This window comes from Branchiostoma lanceolatum, chromosome 16 (genome assembly GCF_035083965.1).
Source record: "Branchiostoma lanceolatum isolate klBraLanc5 chromosome 16, klBraLanc5.hap2, whole genome shotgun sequence".
Classification (NCBI taxonomy): Eukaryota; Metazoa; Chordata; class Leptocardii; order Amphioxiformes; family Branchiostomatidae; genus Branchiostoma; species Branchiostoma lanceolatum.
In genome coordinates, this window is record NC_089737.1 from 15097680 (window position 1) to 15117834 (window position 20155).

Here is a 20155-nt window from a genome sequence, read left to right on the forward strand (position 1 = left end):
AGTAGCATGAACATTGCGTATCATTAGGAGTACATCTGTAATGATGTCAAGATAGATAGTTTTAAATAGATTAGGTCTGTGCGTACGTGAGTATGGCAAGTTTTGTTCGTGTGTTGAGTCAATCGTGTTTTTACCTTTTCAGCAGCAATGTAGCCAAAAAGAAGATCTGATATAAACATATCTCCAATGGCATTTTCAGGACGCTAACTCGTAACACACCATTATCAGCTGCTGATATAAAAACGATAATCCTGTGTGGCGTTTCGTGGAAAAATCTTATAACGTCGGCCAATTCCGGCTAAAAATCTGAGTCGACGAATTTGAAGTTGACGAGCCGCTAAAACCACCTGGTGCTAGATACCCAGTAGAACGTTCTGTCTGTCTGTCTCAAACTAAAATTTAAGCAGTAAGCTAAAGATATAATTAAGAAACCGTTAAAATATATTTATCGAGAACTTCGTCAAATTAGGGTCTTTTGGGTATATATAGCATAAAAGAAAACGGTTTCATGTTTACATACATTGTACCTGTTGCAATTGGCGCGCAATAGACTTCTTCTTGTTAACATAATCCGACATCGAACCATCTTGATAAATCTGTAATAGTAATACTAAGTTTTAAACGTAACTTACCATATAACCTAACCCATCCACTTATACATAATGCATCCATGCAATTTCTTTGACAATCATTTCTAGACCAGAGGCGGCATCCCGCACTGCCCTTGGCAATAGTGTCAGTCAATTTCCACCGGGAAACCAGGGCTTATGTATGAAGGGTGCTGTCTTTGAGTCAGCACCAAGCCTGCTCAACCAACATAGTCTAGTCTACATCTAAATGGAATTTAAATCTTCAGCATCTGTTCATCAGATTGTCGAATCCCGCGGGAGTCGCGTTATTGCAGGCACTGCTTTATTCAGAGGGTTCACCAGGCAGGTCGGAGCAGCTCATCGTATTTATTCACTTTCCCACGAGAAATCCACACTGCCTTTTATGTTGAAGTACTGCCATATGTGCTAATGCAAAGCTTTTGTTCTCTTCTAAAACTTTTCTATTAAAAAAGAAAGAAACGATCAGGCTATTATAGAAATGTCATCATTAGATATCAAACTGCAAAAGTAAGTCGAGTAAAAAAAAAAGAAACTAACATACCGCAACTTCTAAAATGTTACAGATGTCGCAAAATCCCTATGTACAAGTAAATGGTAGATTTTCGATGACATTCACTGCCCAAATTAAGACATTACACTCTTCAAACTTTACATTAGTGCAAACTAGCCTGGGTGTCAATTCTCGATAAAACGCAATCCATTTCTAAGTACATCTCACTCGTCACCATTTCGAATTCACACCTACATGCCGACCCCCATTAGACAAGACACGGAAAATTCCAACACAAATCTTTAGAAAGGACACTGAACCTTTCCTACAGCTACTGCTGACCGCTCGCGTGATACCATCGCCACCCCGTCACAGATTCCAAATATCAAGATATTTCTCTAACCGCGGGGCAGGTATTCATCATATTCAGCTTCAGACAGGGTTATATGAGATTATTGTCCTCTTCTTTACGTATAGCACTCTTTTATGTTAAAAGGGTTGGCAGCAAGACACAGTTCCTAACTGAACCACACTCAAGTCACTGTTAAATTACTCGCCAAGAAAGAGCACAGATTTAATGAGTAAGACGTGTTTGTATATCGGCACATTTTACGAGTTACTGTGAAGCACTTTGTTCGGAGACGAGGTAGCTATTGGCGAAGAAGCTATCGCCAAAGGTACCTGAGAGGTGGTTTTATGTTCGTTGTAAACCATACCCTGAGGAGAGTGACGCACAAAAAAAGGCATTTGCAAAATTACAAGGCGAGCTACAAATTAGGCTCAGCTACGGATGACGTCGCTTCACAACTATTCAAATGCTGAGTTTGGATACCAAACGTTCATGAGACCGGAACCACACGCTTTTCACCATCACTGCACGAAATGGCCTCGGATCCTGACGTATCCGGACAGGAGAACTCGGAGATCTGGAACCTCAGATCCGTAAGAATCCAGAAGATTACGGGGGCCGTATTGTACTAAAACAACTCAAAGTTAAACTACATTATGCAAGTGGTGCACTGATGTGGTATACCACTTGCACATGCAAGATAGTTCAGGTGAATTTTAATTGTTTTAGTACAATACGGCCCCCGTAACCTTCTGGATTCTTTCGGATCTGAGGTTCCGGATCTCCGAGTTCTCCTGTCTGGATACGTCAGGATCCGAGGCCACTTCGTGCAGTGCATTCTATAATGTGACATGAATGTACAGACCCGGGATGTTTGCAATGAATCTACGGAGTCAGGATTTGGACGTGGCCCAGGTTTACGCCACTCCTTACGTCTGTGTTGATGGAATCGTCATTAGGTTCCCCCCTCACTACCTTCTATCACCCGTCCCATGCTAAAAGTAATTGTGCTATTCCCTAGGCCCCTAGTTCTATCGCAATGAACATCAGTTTGTCTTGAAACTCAATTACTACTTCTTCTCTCCGCATAGCGTTTATTGGGTGTCTGGTTCCATTTGTAAGATGGCATTTTTGTTGTTGTGTACAATTTGTATTCACTTCCGAAAATGCTCACAGATTTGTAAACGTGTAACTTAAGTTAAATCAATGTTCCCTGGATTCAGGGGCATCGTTCAGTTTCATCAGTGGTGTATTTTTGGCTTGGTTTCCCTACCTTGAACCTAAGGCCACAGCAAGTAATTTTTATGGATGACATCAGCGCGCTCATTAATTTTCGCCTGATTTCGAAATAAAAAACAAGAAATCTCATTGCCCTCCGACGGTGATCAACATGCCAAAAATGGGCAAATATGTCGTAAACGTTGACAGTCTAAGGTGTTTCATTGCATATGAATACCCAGTCTAGTTCCTGCCCATGATGGTATGACAAGCTGTTTTCTGCGTTTGTTCTAGATCTAGCAAGGACATTATATAAATAAGGGGGGGGGGGTCTAGTTAATTGAGCTGTATACACAAGGTGTTTCATAACATATGAATACCCAGTGTAGTTGCTTCAGATGATGGTATACGTACAACAAGCTCTTTTCTGCATTTGTTGTAGTTGGTCTATTGAGATGTATACACATCTACAAGGACATGTTTCCTGTTGAATCAAGGAGGTTTTATATTATATCTGAAACCTCATTGGTTAAATACAGGAATAAAAGACCTGTTGGTCATGATATCATATTTCGTCGCCTCAATTCTTGTTTAACAAGATTCATGATCTCAAAATTTGAAAATATAGGAATCTTGTGTTTTTTTGCCCGCCTTGTTTTTTTTTCGCCCTATCTCATTAATTTTGGGGTCTGCGGAGGATGTCATCCATAAAATTTACTTGCTGTGGCCTAATTAAGGAAAACAAATCCGTCTTCTAATAGCTTTGCCATCAGTGCAATGCGTGCGGAATCTCAGATAAGAAAGCCTGTAAAATCCTATAAGCAAACAAAGAACAATGCTGTGCTATTCATTGTTTTAGACGAAGATTTGTGTAATTCAGAAGCCGTTCGATGGACATGAAAAGCTTTTACTAACTATACATATGCGAAGTCAAGCAGTGATGATATGTGACAACTTGACATGGCGATTCCCGTGTCTATACTAGATGTAACAGTCCGAAACTTTCAAACACGTATAGAGCTCATACAATGAAGACGAAAAGGCTTTTAAACCTATATGTAGTGATAGATGACTCCAAGTGCTTATAGTGTCACTCCGTGTTTCACTTAAGGTCAAGTTCAAGAAACCATATTCCACTCCTCAATCTCGACCAGATGGGAAGAGCAGGCCGGACAATGAGGTCAGAACATTAAAGCATGACCTCAGCGCTACAAACTCATTCCTCACTCTGCCGTACTCAGTAATACTGCACCTTAGAGATACGCTGACATTAGCTTAATAACACGTAACGTTCAACAGCATGCGTTTTACTGCCGATGTGATACTGCTAGATCAAAGGACTATACATCAACCGGGTATCACGCTCGTCCGTCGTGCCAACCTTTTACAGCTTCGTCTGTGGTTTACAACCGCTATAAAATCTGTGCGGAGCGTTTTTTTCGCCTGACGTTTTTATGGGACCCTCTGGCATTGCCAGCAAATTGAGTGTTAAAACGTGCTTACATATTTAATGGCTGCCGCTATTAGCTTCATCAAAAGACAGAATTGTGTATGCCGTACGGAACAGACAGTTTCATATCACATTAAGCTCTGAAGGAATCACAGAGAACCGACAAGGCATGACTGGGTACAAAGAGAAAAAAAATGTCTCACAGGAATGTATCTTATTACGCTGGAGAGAAAAACACGAAGAGTAAAATTCAGTCTTTACTGCAGCATCTTTTATGGTTGCATACTCCTTCCGTTGTGATTTACACGTCCGTTATACCGCACGTCAACACGTATCTTAGCATAACCTCCTGCTGAGAGGTTCAAGAATGGATAGATGTGCAACAGACATATTGCATATGCCAAGACGAATATCGTAGATTACGCATGTCTATATCAAATGACAGAAAAATGCCAGGAGAGGAAATATTAAAAGCTATCCTAGGCTTAGAGTTATGGCAAAGCTTTCAATCATTCTTATCGATCTGTTAGAACATACAGAGTGAGGAACAGTAAGCCGCTGTATGAGCGATAGTGTAATTAAATTACATGAGGATGTAGTACCCAAGAGGATGCTTTATAGTGAATAATACCCCGCATTTACCGATGATCCCGTAGAAAGAAGCTAGAATCTGAAAACAAACGCCACTGATTTCCGTCTTAGAACCTCATCGGCAACGTCAGACGGTATGTACAGAGGGAGGTGTGAGTAAAGGGCCGTTAATTCGTTACATTCGTTAATGGCTTTTGAAATCATTCAGCCCCGGGCTCTTCCTTAGTTCAGAAAAGCAAGTAGCGAAGCAAACATGGAAAAGAGGCGGATAAAAGGGGCATTTTGAGTAGGCACGAAATGGAAATATTGTCTGTAGACACGACTGCTTCATCCCTGTGGTCATCACTCTCCAAGGAAGGAGCAAAATAAGATATATATAAGAAGTATAAGATTCTGGAGCGTTCTCTGAGACATAACGTTCCTGAAATCCCCTATCTTTTCTTTGTACACCCATCCTCCTGTTATCATGTTTTTTTTTTCTACCGCGAGCAATGTATAAAGAAAAGCATAATGCAAACGTCACTGAGAGCTATACTCGCTTTTGTAAAGGGTCACCCATGGGCGACCAGTCAATCTGAAGGAATATATGTGTACAATGATCAAAAGTTGGGAATGTTGACAGTTATCTGTAGACTTCCTGGAGACATAAGCCTGCCTGGTGCCGTCCTGTCCGGCTTTCGCTTCACATGAAATCCCCGCAGAGATCCCAACATACAGTCTTCAACTCCACCCGTTTTATTTTCTATCTCTGTGAACTAATGCAAACGGAAAGCTTTATACATATCAGACGTGTTTTCTGCCATTGCAATAACATAGAGTGATGTTTCAAAAACATTCTCATCGAAAAGCAGATATCTGTTTGGGTTGTGTCAGTGAAGTCGGACTGCTAATGGAGCTGTGGTCAGACTCCTGTAACATTTGAAAGACGTCAAAGGTATCTATCTGAAGTATCACGGTGAATTTATGAGAGCAAATGTGTGACATCTTTGGTCCTCATTTCGACACATCAGTCGTAACGTGAGAGTCTGACTGATGGTTTTTTAGTCTGTAGAGGTTCCTTTGAGTCTGTGACTGCTATGTAGCAGAGTTCAATACTTGTCTGATTAGAGTCTTTGAATGGAGTGTTTTTGGAACTTGAACGTGTCTGACATCTTCAACAGACCAGTTGTTTGAGTCTGGCCCATTCTTGATATGCAACCATATGTTTGGCTTATCTGGCCAACTTTTATGACTATCTCTATGGCCTCGAGTGAACCTTTCTTTTTCTAAGATGACGTAGACGTACCACCCTAATGATGCTAACACCAAAACGACTGTAGATTCGGCAAACCTGCCGACATGCTTGCTTCAGCAGAAATCAAAACTTTGTTTGAAATCTTCTAAGTGATTGCTTGAAAGCTTAACAGGTCCATGGTCTTCAGGCCTCAACTTTATCTTGTCATTAATGCGCAAATAAACCATCGGATTGACTATTAATTTTTCTCCCTTACTTGAGAATCCCGCCTGTCTGCTCCTCCATTCAGAAGAATTCCAAACCTTGATTAAAATTGTCGAAGTGATTTCCATGAGGTTTAATCAGGGCAAACATACTTTGATATCAGTTTGCTGATTTATCATATCACACATATACTAGCAAACAACGAATCCACTATGAAATGTTCACCATCTCCAAAACTCAGCTTATCTGCTGTCTCATCCAGAAAAATTCAAAACTTTGCTTGAAATCTCTGGAAATGTTAACCATCTCCTGTTCTCGTAGATTTAAACTTTGTCGGTCTCGTTAATAAAATATTACAATACGTATACAAACAGTCCGACGGATCTACTTTTTAAAGTTGGAAATTGATTTTTCACCCTTAAATGAGGAGTTGGCTTGAAATTAAAACTTGAAATCGAAAAATAATCGTGTAATCCATTGTTAGGAGGCTTAAATGTATTGTCCTGCTCAGCCCGAAAATTGTCGGTTTGCACATGCTTGTTCCTTATGCTAGCCCTGACAATTGTCGGGTTGAGGGTATTTCTAGATTGCTTATGCTGCATCCGCGCGATTGTTGTAAATAAAAGTGAAGCAACTAAAAATGAGCAATATCAAACTAGTACCCTTTGTTTCAAAGTTGTTTGGGCACTTCAGCAGTGGGGGTATATTTTTGCATCCAACAGGACTGGGGTTAACCACCTACTAGTCGCACTTTAAAGTAAGTATGCAGACGGATTAACAGACGGATCAACTTTGAATGTTCCCCCTTACCTGAGAAGTCGGCTTGTCTGGTTCCGTCGTGTACAGACCGTTTACCTCAGAAGTAGGATAATTATTTTTGAAATCTTGTTATTCATAGTTATGAGGCTTATATGTGTTAACCGACGGATTAACGTTGAATGTTCTCCTTTACCTGAGACGTTGACTTGAATCTTACAATACTTATGTAGACAGACATGCGGATTACAGTTGAATGTTCCCCATTACCTGAGAAGTCGGCTTGTCTAGATCTGGTTACGCCGTGTCATAGTTATGAGGCTTAAATGTGATAGACATCTACAGGTCCTACATTACAATAAGTATGCAGACGGACCGACGGTCATTGCTATGTGGTAACCATTTTCTGATCTCACTTTAGAATAAGTATGCAGTCATGTAAGGCGAGTCAATGCAGACAGACTGGTGGATTAACCGACGGATCAACGTTGAATGCCCCCCCCTTACTTGAGAAGTCGGCTTGAACCTTACAATACTTATGTAAACAGATCTGCTGATCAACTTACCTGAGAAATCTTGTCTGGTGGCGTCGTGTCCGGACCGTTTGTGCATGCCGCAGACCAGGAAGGTCGCCCGCAGGAAGGACCTCCCGCAAAGCTTCACGCCGAACACCTGGCAGCTCGGGGACAGGACCGACAGCAGAAGCACCGTCACCACAACGGTTCTGTACAACCCACCCATGCAGAGACTCGTCAGCACCTGGTGAACAACAAGAGACACAACATAAAACAACGGTTCTGCATAACCGACCCATGCAGAGAATCTTCAGCACCTGGCAAAGAACAAGTGACACAACGTCAAACAACGGCTCTATACATACAAAATACAGGACACACCGTCACCACAACGGTTCTGTACAACCGACCCATGCAGAGAGTCGTCAGCACCTGGTGAACAACAGGGGATACAGCGTCAAATAACGGTTATATATAACCAACCCACGGAGACACACATCAGTTCTGTATAACCAACCCATGGAGACACACAGCAGTTCTGTATAACCGACCCATGGAGACACACAGCAGTTCTGTATAACCGACCCATGGAGACACACAACAGTTCTGTATAACCGACCCATGGAGACAGTCGCCACAACGGTTCTGTACAACCGACCCATGCAGAGACTCGTCAGCACCTGGCAAAGAACAGGAGATACAGCGTCAAACAAAGGCTCTATATAAACAACCCATGGAGACACAACGTCGCCACAACGGTTCTGTACAACCGACCCATGCAGAGAATCTTCAGCACTTGAAAAACAACAAGTGACACAACATAAAACAACGGTTCTATGTAACTGACCCATGCAGGTAGTATTCAGCACATGGAAAACAACAAGAGACATTAAACAGCGGTTCTGTACACTAAAACAACGGTTCTCTTCAGCCGCCCCATTGGAAAACGCTTCAGCAGCTGGCAAAGAAATTGAGACATACCTTCACCACAACAGTTCTGTAAATATAAAATCGACTCATGCAGAGAATCGTCAGCACCTGTTAGACAACAAGACACACAACATAAAACAACGGTTCTATACAGTAAAAAAAACTGTTCTCCACAGCCACCGCATGATATGACTCGTCAGTACCTGGCAAACAACAAGAGACACAACGTAAAGCAACGGTTTGTTGCCGTTAGATAATTCAGAAACACTCCAGTACCTGGACAAAAAAAAGGACGGACAACATCAAATAACTTTTCTGTGCTGCCGATCTACGCAGAGAATCTCCAGTCTCTGCAAAATTTTAAAAGAAGCAGCGCAAACAACGGTTCTCTACAGCCGAGCTATGCCGAAAATCTTCAGCACAAGATAAACCACATAGGGCACGAAGTGAATGATCTGATAGTAACCTATTACAAAATACCTGCTGTTTTGTGAAAGATAAAAAAGACGTCAATCAACATCAATGTACAGCCAACCCATCTAGAGACTCTTCATCTTCATGAACTAAGGAACAGCAGGAAACGCAAACTCTCAATCAGGTAGCGACTCATTCAGACCCTCCGATTGTATCACCCCTGCTGTTTAAGGCATGATGACAAAGACGTCGAACATTTCTGTACATCTGTCATTTGAATCTGGGGGAAAACGCAAGACAACGTCTCCGTATAGCCGGCTCATACAGAGACCCTTCATCATCTGATGAAGGATAGAAAACGTAGTATTTTGCGTTCCCTCTGTAGCCCGCTGCGTCTCCCGTACATTAAGACCTCGCCTACTGCCTAGAGAAAAGACATTAAGCAGAAATTCTGTACAGACGACTAATTTCAAAGCATCTTCATTCAGCACATGCTGAATGACAAAAACACAGTATGGATGAGCTCAACAATACCCCACGGAGTTTCCGGTACATCTAACCACGGCTACTGTCTGGTTAGAGATGACAGGGACGTTAAACAGCGAGTCTGTTCTGAGGACCAATGCAGAGACTCTACCACATCTGGCTAACCACATGCGACACTGATGATCTTACTGGCAGAAAGCCACCGAGCTGTCTTCTCAAGAGGCCAATTCTAGTCAAGGGAAACGACGTTAAACAATGGTTTTGTACAACCAGCTCAGCGACGGTAAACACAGCCTCGGTAACAGCACATCAACGTTAACGTGATGACTTCCTCTCGGCAACCCTCCGAGTCCCGCTTCCATTAAGCCGCGCCTTTCGTCTGTTTGTACGAAAGATGGAAAACGTCGAATAACAGCCAACTGGGGCACTTTTAGCACCTGATGAACAACAGAAAGACAACCTAGGCGAGGACCCACTAGTTGCTGCCCCTTAGATTCAGCTATGCCTACTTCATTGGGAAGATGAAAAATATAGCGCTGAATAGCCGACCCGTGGCAGCCTCTCTTACCGAGAAAATATAAAGCTTCAGCGAGAAAAAGTCAACACAAAGGCACATCTTATCAAGAAAACACACCTTCTTTTTTTAGAAAGATCTATATAAGGAAAAAAGACGCCGCATCGTGGCTGACATTTTCACCATGTTCTAAGCAACAGAAACCAACATATCTCTCCTTACGAGAAACCGATGAAACAAATAAGAAAAAGGCTCAACACGACCACACACACACTTATCAGATGCCACCCGTACCTTATTCTGTGGTTTCCTTCACAAAAGAATTATCGCAGGCGATCTAATCATCAAGGTTGCCGGTCTCCGCTCGAGACCTCGCCTGCAAGAACGGCGCGTAGAGTCAGCGCGCGTGGCCCGAGTGATGACGTTATTAGGAACCTAACAGGTAAGTCAGCTTGGCGAGATGACGTAGTACTTCCGGTGACGTCATTACATTCTGAACCTGTCAGAGTGAAACGGCTCCCTCACGAGGCCTGATTAAATTTGCATGAGGTTCTGATCCACACGCGTTCCCTACTTCCCACACGAGGACTTAGGGCCGGAACGGATCAACTCCTTGAGCATGGGATAGGTACACCCCAACGCCAATTCATCCCTTATGATTACTATACGTGATACGCGGAAGCTATCATATTTAAGGGCCGCAGAGTACAGCATGGGAAAGGCTCCTAAATGGCGTCACACGGCAATGGTCTGCTCAGGAAAGCGCCATCACGTCTGGTAGCCGCGGGTCATCTTGATAGCATCTTGAGAGAAACAACGTTTGATCTATAAAGGAGCCAAAGAAAACTTGTTGATATCGATTTTAGGAATTTTCTTGGATTTCCCACCGGACGGCGGAAGTGTATACTTGAAGTAAAAAAAAAGATGAGGGCCAATTCGATGTTTCTGTTTTTATGAGCATAAGAAACTTATCATCCTTTTAAAAAAGCCATTCCTGGTTTTTATAAAGCTTATATAAGGGACTTTATCGCTGTCATCACATCAACTTCCTATGCCAACTGACAGATGTTGTAGATATTAACCATTGGTATCATGACTAACATGTAATTTCTCTACATATCTCTCCCCTCTGTCTGTGTCTCTGTCCCTCCCTCTGTCTCTGTCTCTCTGTCTGTCTGTCTGCCTCTCTCTCTCTCTCTCTCTCTCTCTCTCTCTCTCTCTCTCTCTCTCTCTCTCTCTCTGTCTCTCTCTCTCTCTCTCTCTCTCTGTCTCTCTCCCTCTTACTGTAAGGATGTGCGCATATTTGAGTGTGTGCGATACAAATTAGCTATAAGTTTTGTGGAATGTGTCTTTTCGAGAAATTCGGAGACCGTGCAGACCACAATGGACCAAGTCAATGAGAAAACGTCCTTCCCTGTTCTTTCTATTTGCTCCTACCGATGGCAACTTTCCACTTAAACAGCACGTATGGTGGGCTTTCTAGCTCACAGAAGAGAAGAAGACATACTCGAAGTAATGGGCCACCCGGTTGAGTTATCTGATTTAATCAATTCTCAGCATGTCCGAGAGTGTCCAGGGGAACCTGATGCACGATAAAACCAAATGGCCAGCGGCTCTCTGACGTCTGGGCGGGAAATAGCTAATCAAAGGTGCTGTGGAAACGGAGCTGCTATTACCCTGAGCAGGACCGGGCTGCAGACTGGGCAGGGATGGGGTCGCGACAGGGTTAGGAAGGTTTGATACTATTTCTAGGTTTGTGCAAATTACCGCACATTGGAGGAATAGATAGATTCCCCCAAAGAAGTCGAAAGTACCCCACCATTTCTCAAAATGTATACACTCTGAAAAATATACGTCGTGTTGGCCTTTTGATGTTTATTAGCTGATTGAGTGTGAAGTACTTTAAACAAGTTAAGTCCAGTGGGATATGTTACTAGGAACAAGTGGGATTCTTCGTAATCTATTGTAAGCTGCCACTACCTTTACCTAATCAAAGGTCCTGTGGCAACGAGCCGTCATTACCTTGAGCAGGACTGGGCTGTAGCCTGGGCAGGTGATGAGATATCTAACGCGCGGGTCAAGAGGGTCTGATGCCATATCTAGATATGTACAGACATACTTTACACTAATGGAGACCTCGATCAACAGAGGCCGAACGTATTCCATAATTCTAATGAGGTTTATTTGCAAGACTTGCCCTAGAAAAATTGCAACATGAAAGAATGCATAAAAACGGATAATCCTTGTGCAAGTAAACAATGGTGACAAGTGGAACAAGTGACTTTTCTAAAAACTGCTATGGGATGCAATCTATATCTAAGCATTTCTTGGGGTTGACTCCTTTTTTGAAGCAGTGGAAGACGAAGAATATGGTCTCTAAAGCTCATAATAACCTTGCAACGTCAATAAACTAATTGGCACCTTTTGCTGATTGTCCGTATATCAAATGGTTAACAAATGCAGTCCTAGCAAATACCCGCCCATGGGAAGAGTTCCTATAGGAACAGATGTGATTCGTTGTAATCCATTGTAAGCCGCCACCACTTTTATATCATACACATTCACACCAAATTAGTATAAAAGGAGACCACAAATTCCCCGAGCTATCCCTGAAAAGTAGGATAATTTATTTTTCTCACGCAATCATTCAACATCCTTTAGTTCTTCTATCGTGGCATTTCGCCAGGGTTCACGGCCCCAGCCCGCATCCCTGCCCGCCCATGCTAGCGCGGCGGTGCCCTAACCTTCATCAGCTGCAGACACGCTCACACACCAGGATGCTATCAGGTAAACAGAGCCGACAGGCTGAGGGAATGGAAGCGGAAGGGGTTGTCATCCGCAGGTTTATCAGAACGAATCCCGGAACAAGCTGTCGTCCCGTGGGAGGGCACTAATCGATTGAGTGATGCGGTGTGGCACCAGACTGGAGACCACATCCTTCTTGGCACGAGGATGACGTGTACATGCCAACAGTGTGACGTAAAGACACGGAACAGAGGGACCGTGGTGGCTCTCATTACACCGCAAATCAGTTTAGGACGTCCGGCACATATTTGTCAAGTACATGTTGGTACAAGAAGTTACACTTTGTGTGTTGAGAATCTAAAGTGCGTCACAGGACCGCTTTTGGTACAATTATGTATGTGTGTTCTATTTTAGCACAAAAGACTTTTGTTACACAACCGGTATGACGTTTAAAAAGAGCAGCACTTAGAGGACAAAAGCCCATTGTTAAACCGTCAGTTTGATTTCTTAGGGGAGGCTTACTTCAACAGGTTCAGTAACCGTATGTCTAGAGACAGGACACGCTCAGATTTAGATAGGACAAACCAAGAGGTTATCTTGAATGTTCATCTAGTAGATTTCCAAACTTTGCTGCAAGACATTAAGCACACAGCCCCTTACGTATTGAACCAGATCTTAGCTATCTACTATTAAGATTTTTATAGCGCCATTAGCGCAGTACCAACTGTTAAAGTATGCACATGAGATTGTAGAGTGATTTAGAGATTCATTGTTCTGCAAACACACAAGAAAAAGTTGATTTCCAAACTTTGCTCTAAGATATCAAATACACAAGTTGTATTGGACCAGATCCTATCTATTTACAATAAACTTATTTATAGTTTTATTAGTGCAGTACCAACTGTAAGTATGCACAGTGCTTGTAGAGTGATTCAGTGTTTTATAGCTCTTCAAACAGACATTAAAAAAGTTTAGAAGTTGACGTATGTTTGAAACAAAGAATATGTTTCTCACACTGCCCTTCATGAGTTTTAAATGACGTTGCCAAGCTGTCTGCTCCGACGCCAGACATGAACCGCAGAAATTGACTTCTATGAATATAAATACGGTTCATCAGAGTGACATTTGTGGCGGGAAGCTATTCTTACTTTGGGGAGTTTTGTGGAGACTGCTTCCGTATCTTTGATCATCCAGGACCGTGCAGACCACAGTGGTCCAAGTCAATGAGAAAGCAACCTTTCTTGGTCAAGTCTATTTGACCATCTTAGATAGGGTCATCCTTATATAGTCCTTGAGGTATTGTCTGAGTTACAACCGGGTACATTCAGAGTTTTGAGCTTTAGCTACTCAGATGCAGTAGACGTATGAGATTTGTAGGTTTGACGATGTACTTTCTGTTTGAATTGTTTACCGTTTTGTACTAGCAGGATGTGCTTAAGGTTTATGTATCAGCCTGTTATTTTACGCTTTTTCAATCCAGTCGCATGGTGCGCACCTATGTTTGCTCTGTTCCTTAATATGACTTTGTCTTCACTTACCATGGAACCGTCTTCACTTACCAGAACACGGAAGGAAAGACCAGAACTCAACACCATGTTGAATATTACCACGGCAAACTACGTAAACGGCACCAGTGCGTTCTTAGTTGCTCCCTATTTACATCAAATGTCCGTGTTTTAACTGCTCTCTATGGAAATCCTTCAACCCGTATATGTACGTTAAAGGTTTCATAATTGTGGTAGACAAAGGATATCATTATATCAAAATACCGACCGTTGACAATGAACTTGGTAGGTGGTAACTATTCCACTTTACAAGTTCATACCTTCAAGGCAATAACTCAAAGGATTCTCCCACGCCCACTAATAGCAGAAGGATTATCATTAAGTACCTCAATAACGCTTTGGAAATGCCATAAGACAAGTTAATCCTACAGTCATATCACACGTTAGCAGCACGTCTTTATTGATTTAATGTACGATACATTTGAAATCTTTATAGGGAAACGGTTGATAAGAAAATGATGATTTGTAGCAAGGGTGGGTGGTGCGAGAAGAGATAAGGGTAAATTCGAACAAATTTAGCTGCTATTGTTGTTCACGGCAGATCGCTCAGACAATCTAGAAGAAAAAAATAGTGAACTGTTTAAACTCACGCAAGTTCCGTTCCGTTGAGGAGTAGCTTGAACTTTTAGCCTGGTAAATCTTGCTAGCTTACTTGCTTATGTCGAGACCTTCCAGTCACGAGTCGAGATGGCAGCCCAAGTGTAAATCTAGCTTAGCCTTAGTTCAGAGGCTAACAGTTTGGTCATCCCTTGTCAAACGTAGGCGTTGTTTCCACGAATCCTGATAGATGTTCTCCACTTACGTTTGTCAGCTATTAACATCAAAATCCTACAGACAGTCTAGAAGAAAAATATTTCATTGATCTGTTTCAACTGAAGCCAGTTCCATTCCACTGCTAAGTAGCTTGAACTTTTAGCCTGTAGAATCAAGCTTAGCTTTAGTTCAGGGGTTAACAGTTTGGTCATCACCTGTGAAACGTAGGCGTTGTTTCTTAGAATCCGGACAAATGTTCTCCATTCAAGTTTGTCAGCTATTAATATCAAAATCGTACGTATCTTAGTCACCATCACTATCGGTATAATCAGCATCGTATATAGTTTCATCTACATTTTATGGAAACATTAACCTGCCAGCGTACGTGTACGTGGCGAAGCCCCACGATCACGTCTATTTCGGTCGTTATTAATGCATGCCTTCCGTGGATATCGGGGATTAGGTGCGTCAAAACCCAGTCCCAGGGGACCTGCTGCAGGCTTCTTAGTAGCTTAATTGTTGACTGTAAAGACAGTATCTGTGCGCATTAGTGCATCGCTCCGGGCATACGGCATGTTATAATGTGGGCTTCAAATGGAGTAACAGGGTTGCCTTTTGCAAGCTTTAGTCATAAGTAATATATATATATATATATATATATATATATATATATATATATATATATATATATATATATATATATATATATATATATATATATATATATATATATATATATTAGCTATAAATTTATATTTTTTAAGACGACTGTAGCGCCTAGTGGCACATAACCATAACGTAGCATAGATCTCCTTGCTGATTCAGTAGAAGAGTACATTTGTAGAGGGGTTGCTAGCGTGCTTTAACGTGCTCGAGTCACCTCCTCCAACGAGACCCTCATTTTATGTCCCTTTAGAAAGACGGGTACAATCTCAACCGACATGTCTCCATCCAATTATTGCACTGATTATGGTATAACTGGATCCAGGGGCTTGATCTATATCTACCTATAAGTGGCTACATTCGATAATAACAGACTGTAAAGAATTAGAAGCTCGTCACAAAAGTTTTTCGAGATAATCCATTTATTGTCTGTGTTTGCAAGCTTATTCTTTTTGTTCATAAGAATCGACTGACCTGAAACTGTACAATAGCAAAGAAAAGTTTGATAGTTACTTTCTTACTCAACCCGCGGTAAATGTATGTGTCTAATAAATGCTGACTGGCATAACCAACAATTTGGACCACAAATATATACAAAGAACCAACACAATCCAAATACCTGCCTCAAAGTATTTCTACGGAAACAGCTTATTTTCCTGCTAAAAGATGTAACTCTCATCCTGAGGAGTGCTTCCCACTCATAGAACCCACAAACCTTCATACTTTACACCGTTCCTTACCTCTTCAACTTAGTCCAGTGCCATATAATGGCCAACACTGATCTTGCAATGAGCAATACTGTTGAAAAAAATTAAAAATTTGCTTAAAAACACGAAAGACGGCCTACTCAGACAATACTTAAGCCGACCTTGAAAAAAGTCTAAAAAAGATTAATTCGGTCCCACGTGTCTGGCCATGATCATGATTCGTGCTAGGTCTGAGGAGGCATTAGTGTGCTGAAGGGTTCTTCTTGCCCCTCGTTAAAAGCCATTACTCTCTCCATGTTTTAGACCATCTCTGTACTACAATGGTCTTCTTGTGACACGTGTAAAGCCACTTGCTTCATATAAGAGCTTGGAAAACTTTGCTTCGAAACTAACTCAAAGAACTTCTTTGTTTGTTCATTGTTATTATGAGGCCCCAAACTGTCCTGCTCTACCACGGAACGTAACCTTGCCAATTATCGTCCAACCTATCAAAAAAGTATCTATCTTCAAACCACGCGGACAGAGCCAAATTTTTAAACCATGGCAAGAAATATCAGCTCTTTAAAAAAAAATGCATAGTCTGTAAGTTTTTTTAAGCCTGTTTAACGCCGTGCGAGCATGTATTTATACTGACGTCTATGAAGAACTGTGCTACGGTTACCCATTATCGTCCACTTCAGTCGTTTTTCCTTCTAGCGCTATACTTGAAGAACAAAGACCAGACTGTCGTTCTTTACAGTGTAAGGGCCTCAGCAAGTGTGTAAACTTCATGTCCATCCTTTACATTGCATTAGATCAAACATGTAAGATTATGCATCTGTCACTTGGACCAATGAGGCATTCTGGAGTGGACAACCTGGAATCAGCTACATTTCCTACCATACCTTACTGGTTTTACGTTCGAAGTGAAGAGGTCATACAAAAACCTCAAAAGTTTCAACATTTGCAGTGTCATTACCACCTGTCCTTGTTCTGCCATATTATTTTTTTAAATCAGCAATGATCATCTTCTCCTGTTGTTCTAACTTCCCGTGAAAGTGACTCGGAAAATACTTCAGCACACACGCGTACGGGTTCAGTGACCTAAAAGCACCCTCCCATTACCATTACGTGGCGTTTGAAACATCCACATTGCCCTCAGTATCCTCACACTAATTTATCTACTGTCACTCCTACTATATATGGCAAGGGATATCAGTTAGACAAGGGTATCAGTTCAAACTGAACTGTGCGTGCGTACGGCAGAGTCCATTCATAAAGATCAACAGACATCATTTGGTGTAAGCAGTGCTTTTCTAAGATTACTCCAGATGGTGATCCTCTGGCATCATTCACAAATACGATGAAACAAACGGTCATGAACCGAGTATTCTATATCAGGCGTGAGCTATATTGAATTGGAAGATGAACAGATACGTCGGGTAAATATTTTCTCTCTGTTCAAAAGAATTTGCTACGTCCAATTCGATAGATAGTTCAACTATATTCTAGAGGGAGATAACCCTTACTATATACAAATAGGTAAATATATCAGAGAATGTCTAGGCTTAAGGGCCAAATGTGTAAATGATACGCTGGACTCAACGTGTTGATTTACTCATATCTATTCATGTACATTTATGTACAGGTTAATTCATTAGTATCCACTTGACTGATTGTATGTATGTATAAAATTTGATGTAGTAGACCTTACAAAGTCTATGTACTTTTGTTGTGTCAATAAAGATCTCTTCCTCTTTGTAATCGGTAGTCGGTTCTAGGAAAGTCACCGACTGATTGATTTCTGTCCCACTATCTGGTACTCATGCATGTCGTTATGACTGTATAGAATCTGATGTAGTAGAGCTTACAAAGTCTCTGTACTTTTGTTGTGTCAATGAAGATCTCCCTCTTCGTAACCACCCACAGTAGTCGGTTCTAGGAAAGTCACCATGTGATTAATTACTGTCCCTCTATCTGGTACTCATGCATGTCGTTATGATTGTATAGAATCTGATGTAGTAGACCTTACAAAGTCTCTGTACTTTTGTTCTGTTGTGTCAATAAAGATCTCTCCCTCTTTATACCCACCCACAGAAGTCGATTCAAGGAAAGTCACTAATTGCTATCCCTCAATCTGGTACTTATGCATGTAGTTATGATTGTATGAAAGCCAGGAAGGCAACATCTCACCTACATAGCTGTGCTACAGAAGGACACCGGCCTACCCTCTGAGTCGTTGGAGAAGGCAATGGAGGACAGACGTTTCTGGGCTGACAGAGTGGCTCGAGTGGCGGAGGATGACTGACACTCGACATAAGTCAAAGGAAGTCAAGTCATGATTGTATGGAATCTGATGTAGTAGACCTTACAAAGTCTCTGTACTTTTGTTGTGTCAATGAAGATCTCTCCCTCTTTATAACCACCCACAGAAGTTGGTTCTAGGAAAGTCACCAACTGATTGATTTCTGTCCCTCTATCTGTTACTCGTCGTTTGTATCGCGCAAGCGGGCGACCTAACGTTACAGGATAGTGGGAGAACAGTGATAACGGTTCATTGTAAATAATCCTGGGATATTATGGAGCACAGTAGGCAGTTATACGCGTTATAAGCCCTTCGCAAACCTTATTGTGTATCATAAAATAGTGCGTGAAAATAGTCATTAATTATCATTACGGCTCGTAAATGGACACGTTTAATTGAGTTACGAATCGCCTGAAAAGTGATAACTGAGATTTAAAAACAACTGGCAGAACTAGCAACCCACCTCATGCTTGCAACTGCAAGGACTTAAGGCTTAAAGGGGTCTAAAGCAATATTATGGCCCGAAAATAGGATTTTGAAAGTCAATTTATTCAGTCATTTCTATACATGATTAGTTCAAACAACACTATCGATGTATAGCGACGTTCATGATTGAAAATAAAATATGACGTTGTTGTGATTTGAGAACTCACTGGAAATTGTCGCCGAGGTTTTTGTAGGCTCGTGAAACTAAGGGGATCATCGTACGGCACGTTTTTACGAGGTTCTAGAATGCTAAAAATATGAAGTGATTACGCAAATGAGGTAAACAGTGTTAGTAAATTTCACTACCATAAAGCTTACAGAATTTTTTTATTCATTTCCATTTTTTGGCTCTAATATTGCTCTGAACCCCTTTAAGTTAAGTCTGCTACCTTCCTATCCCTTAACGGGAGATGGCATCGTAATCTAAGCTACTTATATTTCTTTTGTTGTCTAATACTGATGTTAATGATCATAAGGACCTTGAACTTTTGTGAACGTCACGTTAAGACAGTATATTGAGCTGAAAAGTGTCACAACAATTGATGTTGGCACAGTAATAAACTTTGGAAATTAGTAATTAGTCTTCTACCTGGTAGGTGGGATTGCATGAATACTTGATGAAAACACATTATCTCTTGAAACTTTGATTTGCATTTGATGTAAATAACTTTTTTTTGGGGGGGGTTCTCATTGAAAATCGCCGGTTGGTTAGATAAATAAACAAACAAACAAACAAGGCTTGAAATAGACAAAATGGGACTGAAGCTATATCCGTAGGACGACATTTTTCGTATTATTTGTATACGTAGCAGACAATATTTGTTCTTACTTAATTGAGCAACATTTATACCATTTGGTAATTTACACGTCGTGCTCTGAATACGCCGTTTACTTTCTCGATCGGTTGAAGGCAACAGTCTGTGATATACTTTGATCTAAGCTTTGTTTCTGTTGCTTTTCTAACATGCTTTTCACTTTATCTATATTCAGAATCTCCAAATGCTCGTTCAGAACTTTAGGGCAGTTTTTTCTGTAAAGCGCCTTTAACCCTTACATCACCAGTAGAGCAACAACCTGTGAATTGTTTGATCCCACGTTCATGGCCTTAGCAGACTGTAATTCTAGTTTCTTTCACTCTAACTTTATGTTCACTGTTTTCACGGCCAACTCTGTACCGTGAACTTATCATC

The 20155-nt window shown here is 41.4% G+C and overlaps 1 protein-coding gene across 4 annotated transcripts in view; it reads right to left on the bottom strand.

Annotated features, from left to right (window-relative positions):
- Positions 1-20155, bottom strand: part of LOC136421903 (prorelaxin H2-like) — a 51572-nt gene that overhangs the window by 16787 nt on the left and 14630 nt on the right. The window contains exons 1-3 of one of the 4 annotated variants that reach the window (XM_066409475.1): positions 10057-10189; positions 7479-7662; positions 7174-7185 (exon numbers count right to left, since the gene is read on the bottom strand). In XM_066409475.1, the coding sequence (XP_066265572.1) occupies positions 7174-7185; positions 7479-7644 (178 nt within the window). In that variant the 5' untranslated portion in view covers positions 7645-7662; positions 10057-10189. Of the gene's footprint in view, positions 1-6957; positions 6970-7173; positions 7186-7469; positions 7663-10056; positions 10190-20155 lie in introns of those variants that run through there. The other 3 variants (XM_066409473.1, XM_066409474.1, XM_066409476.1) reach the window with 3 other exon arrangements.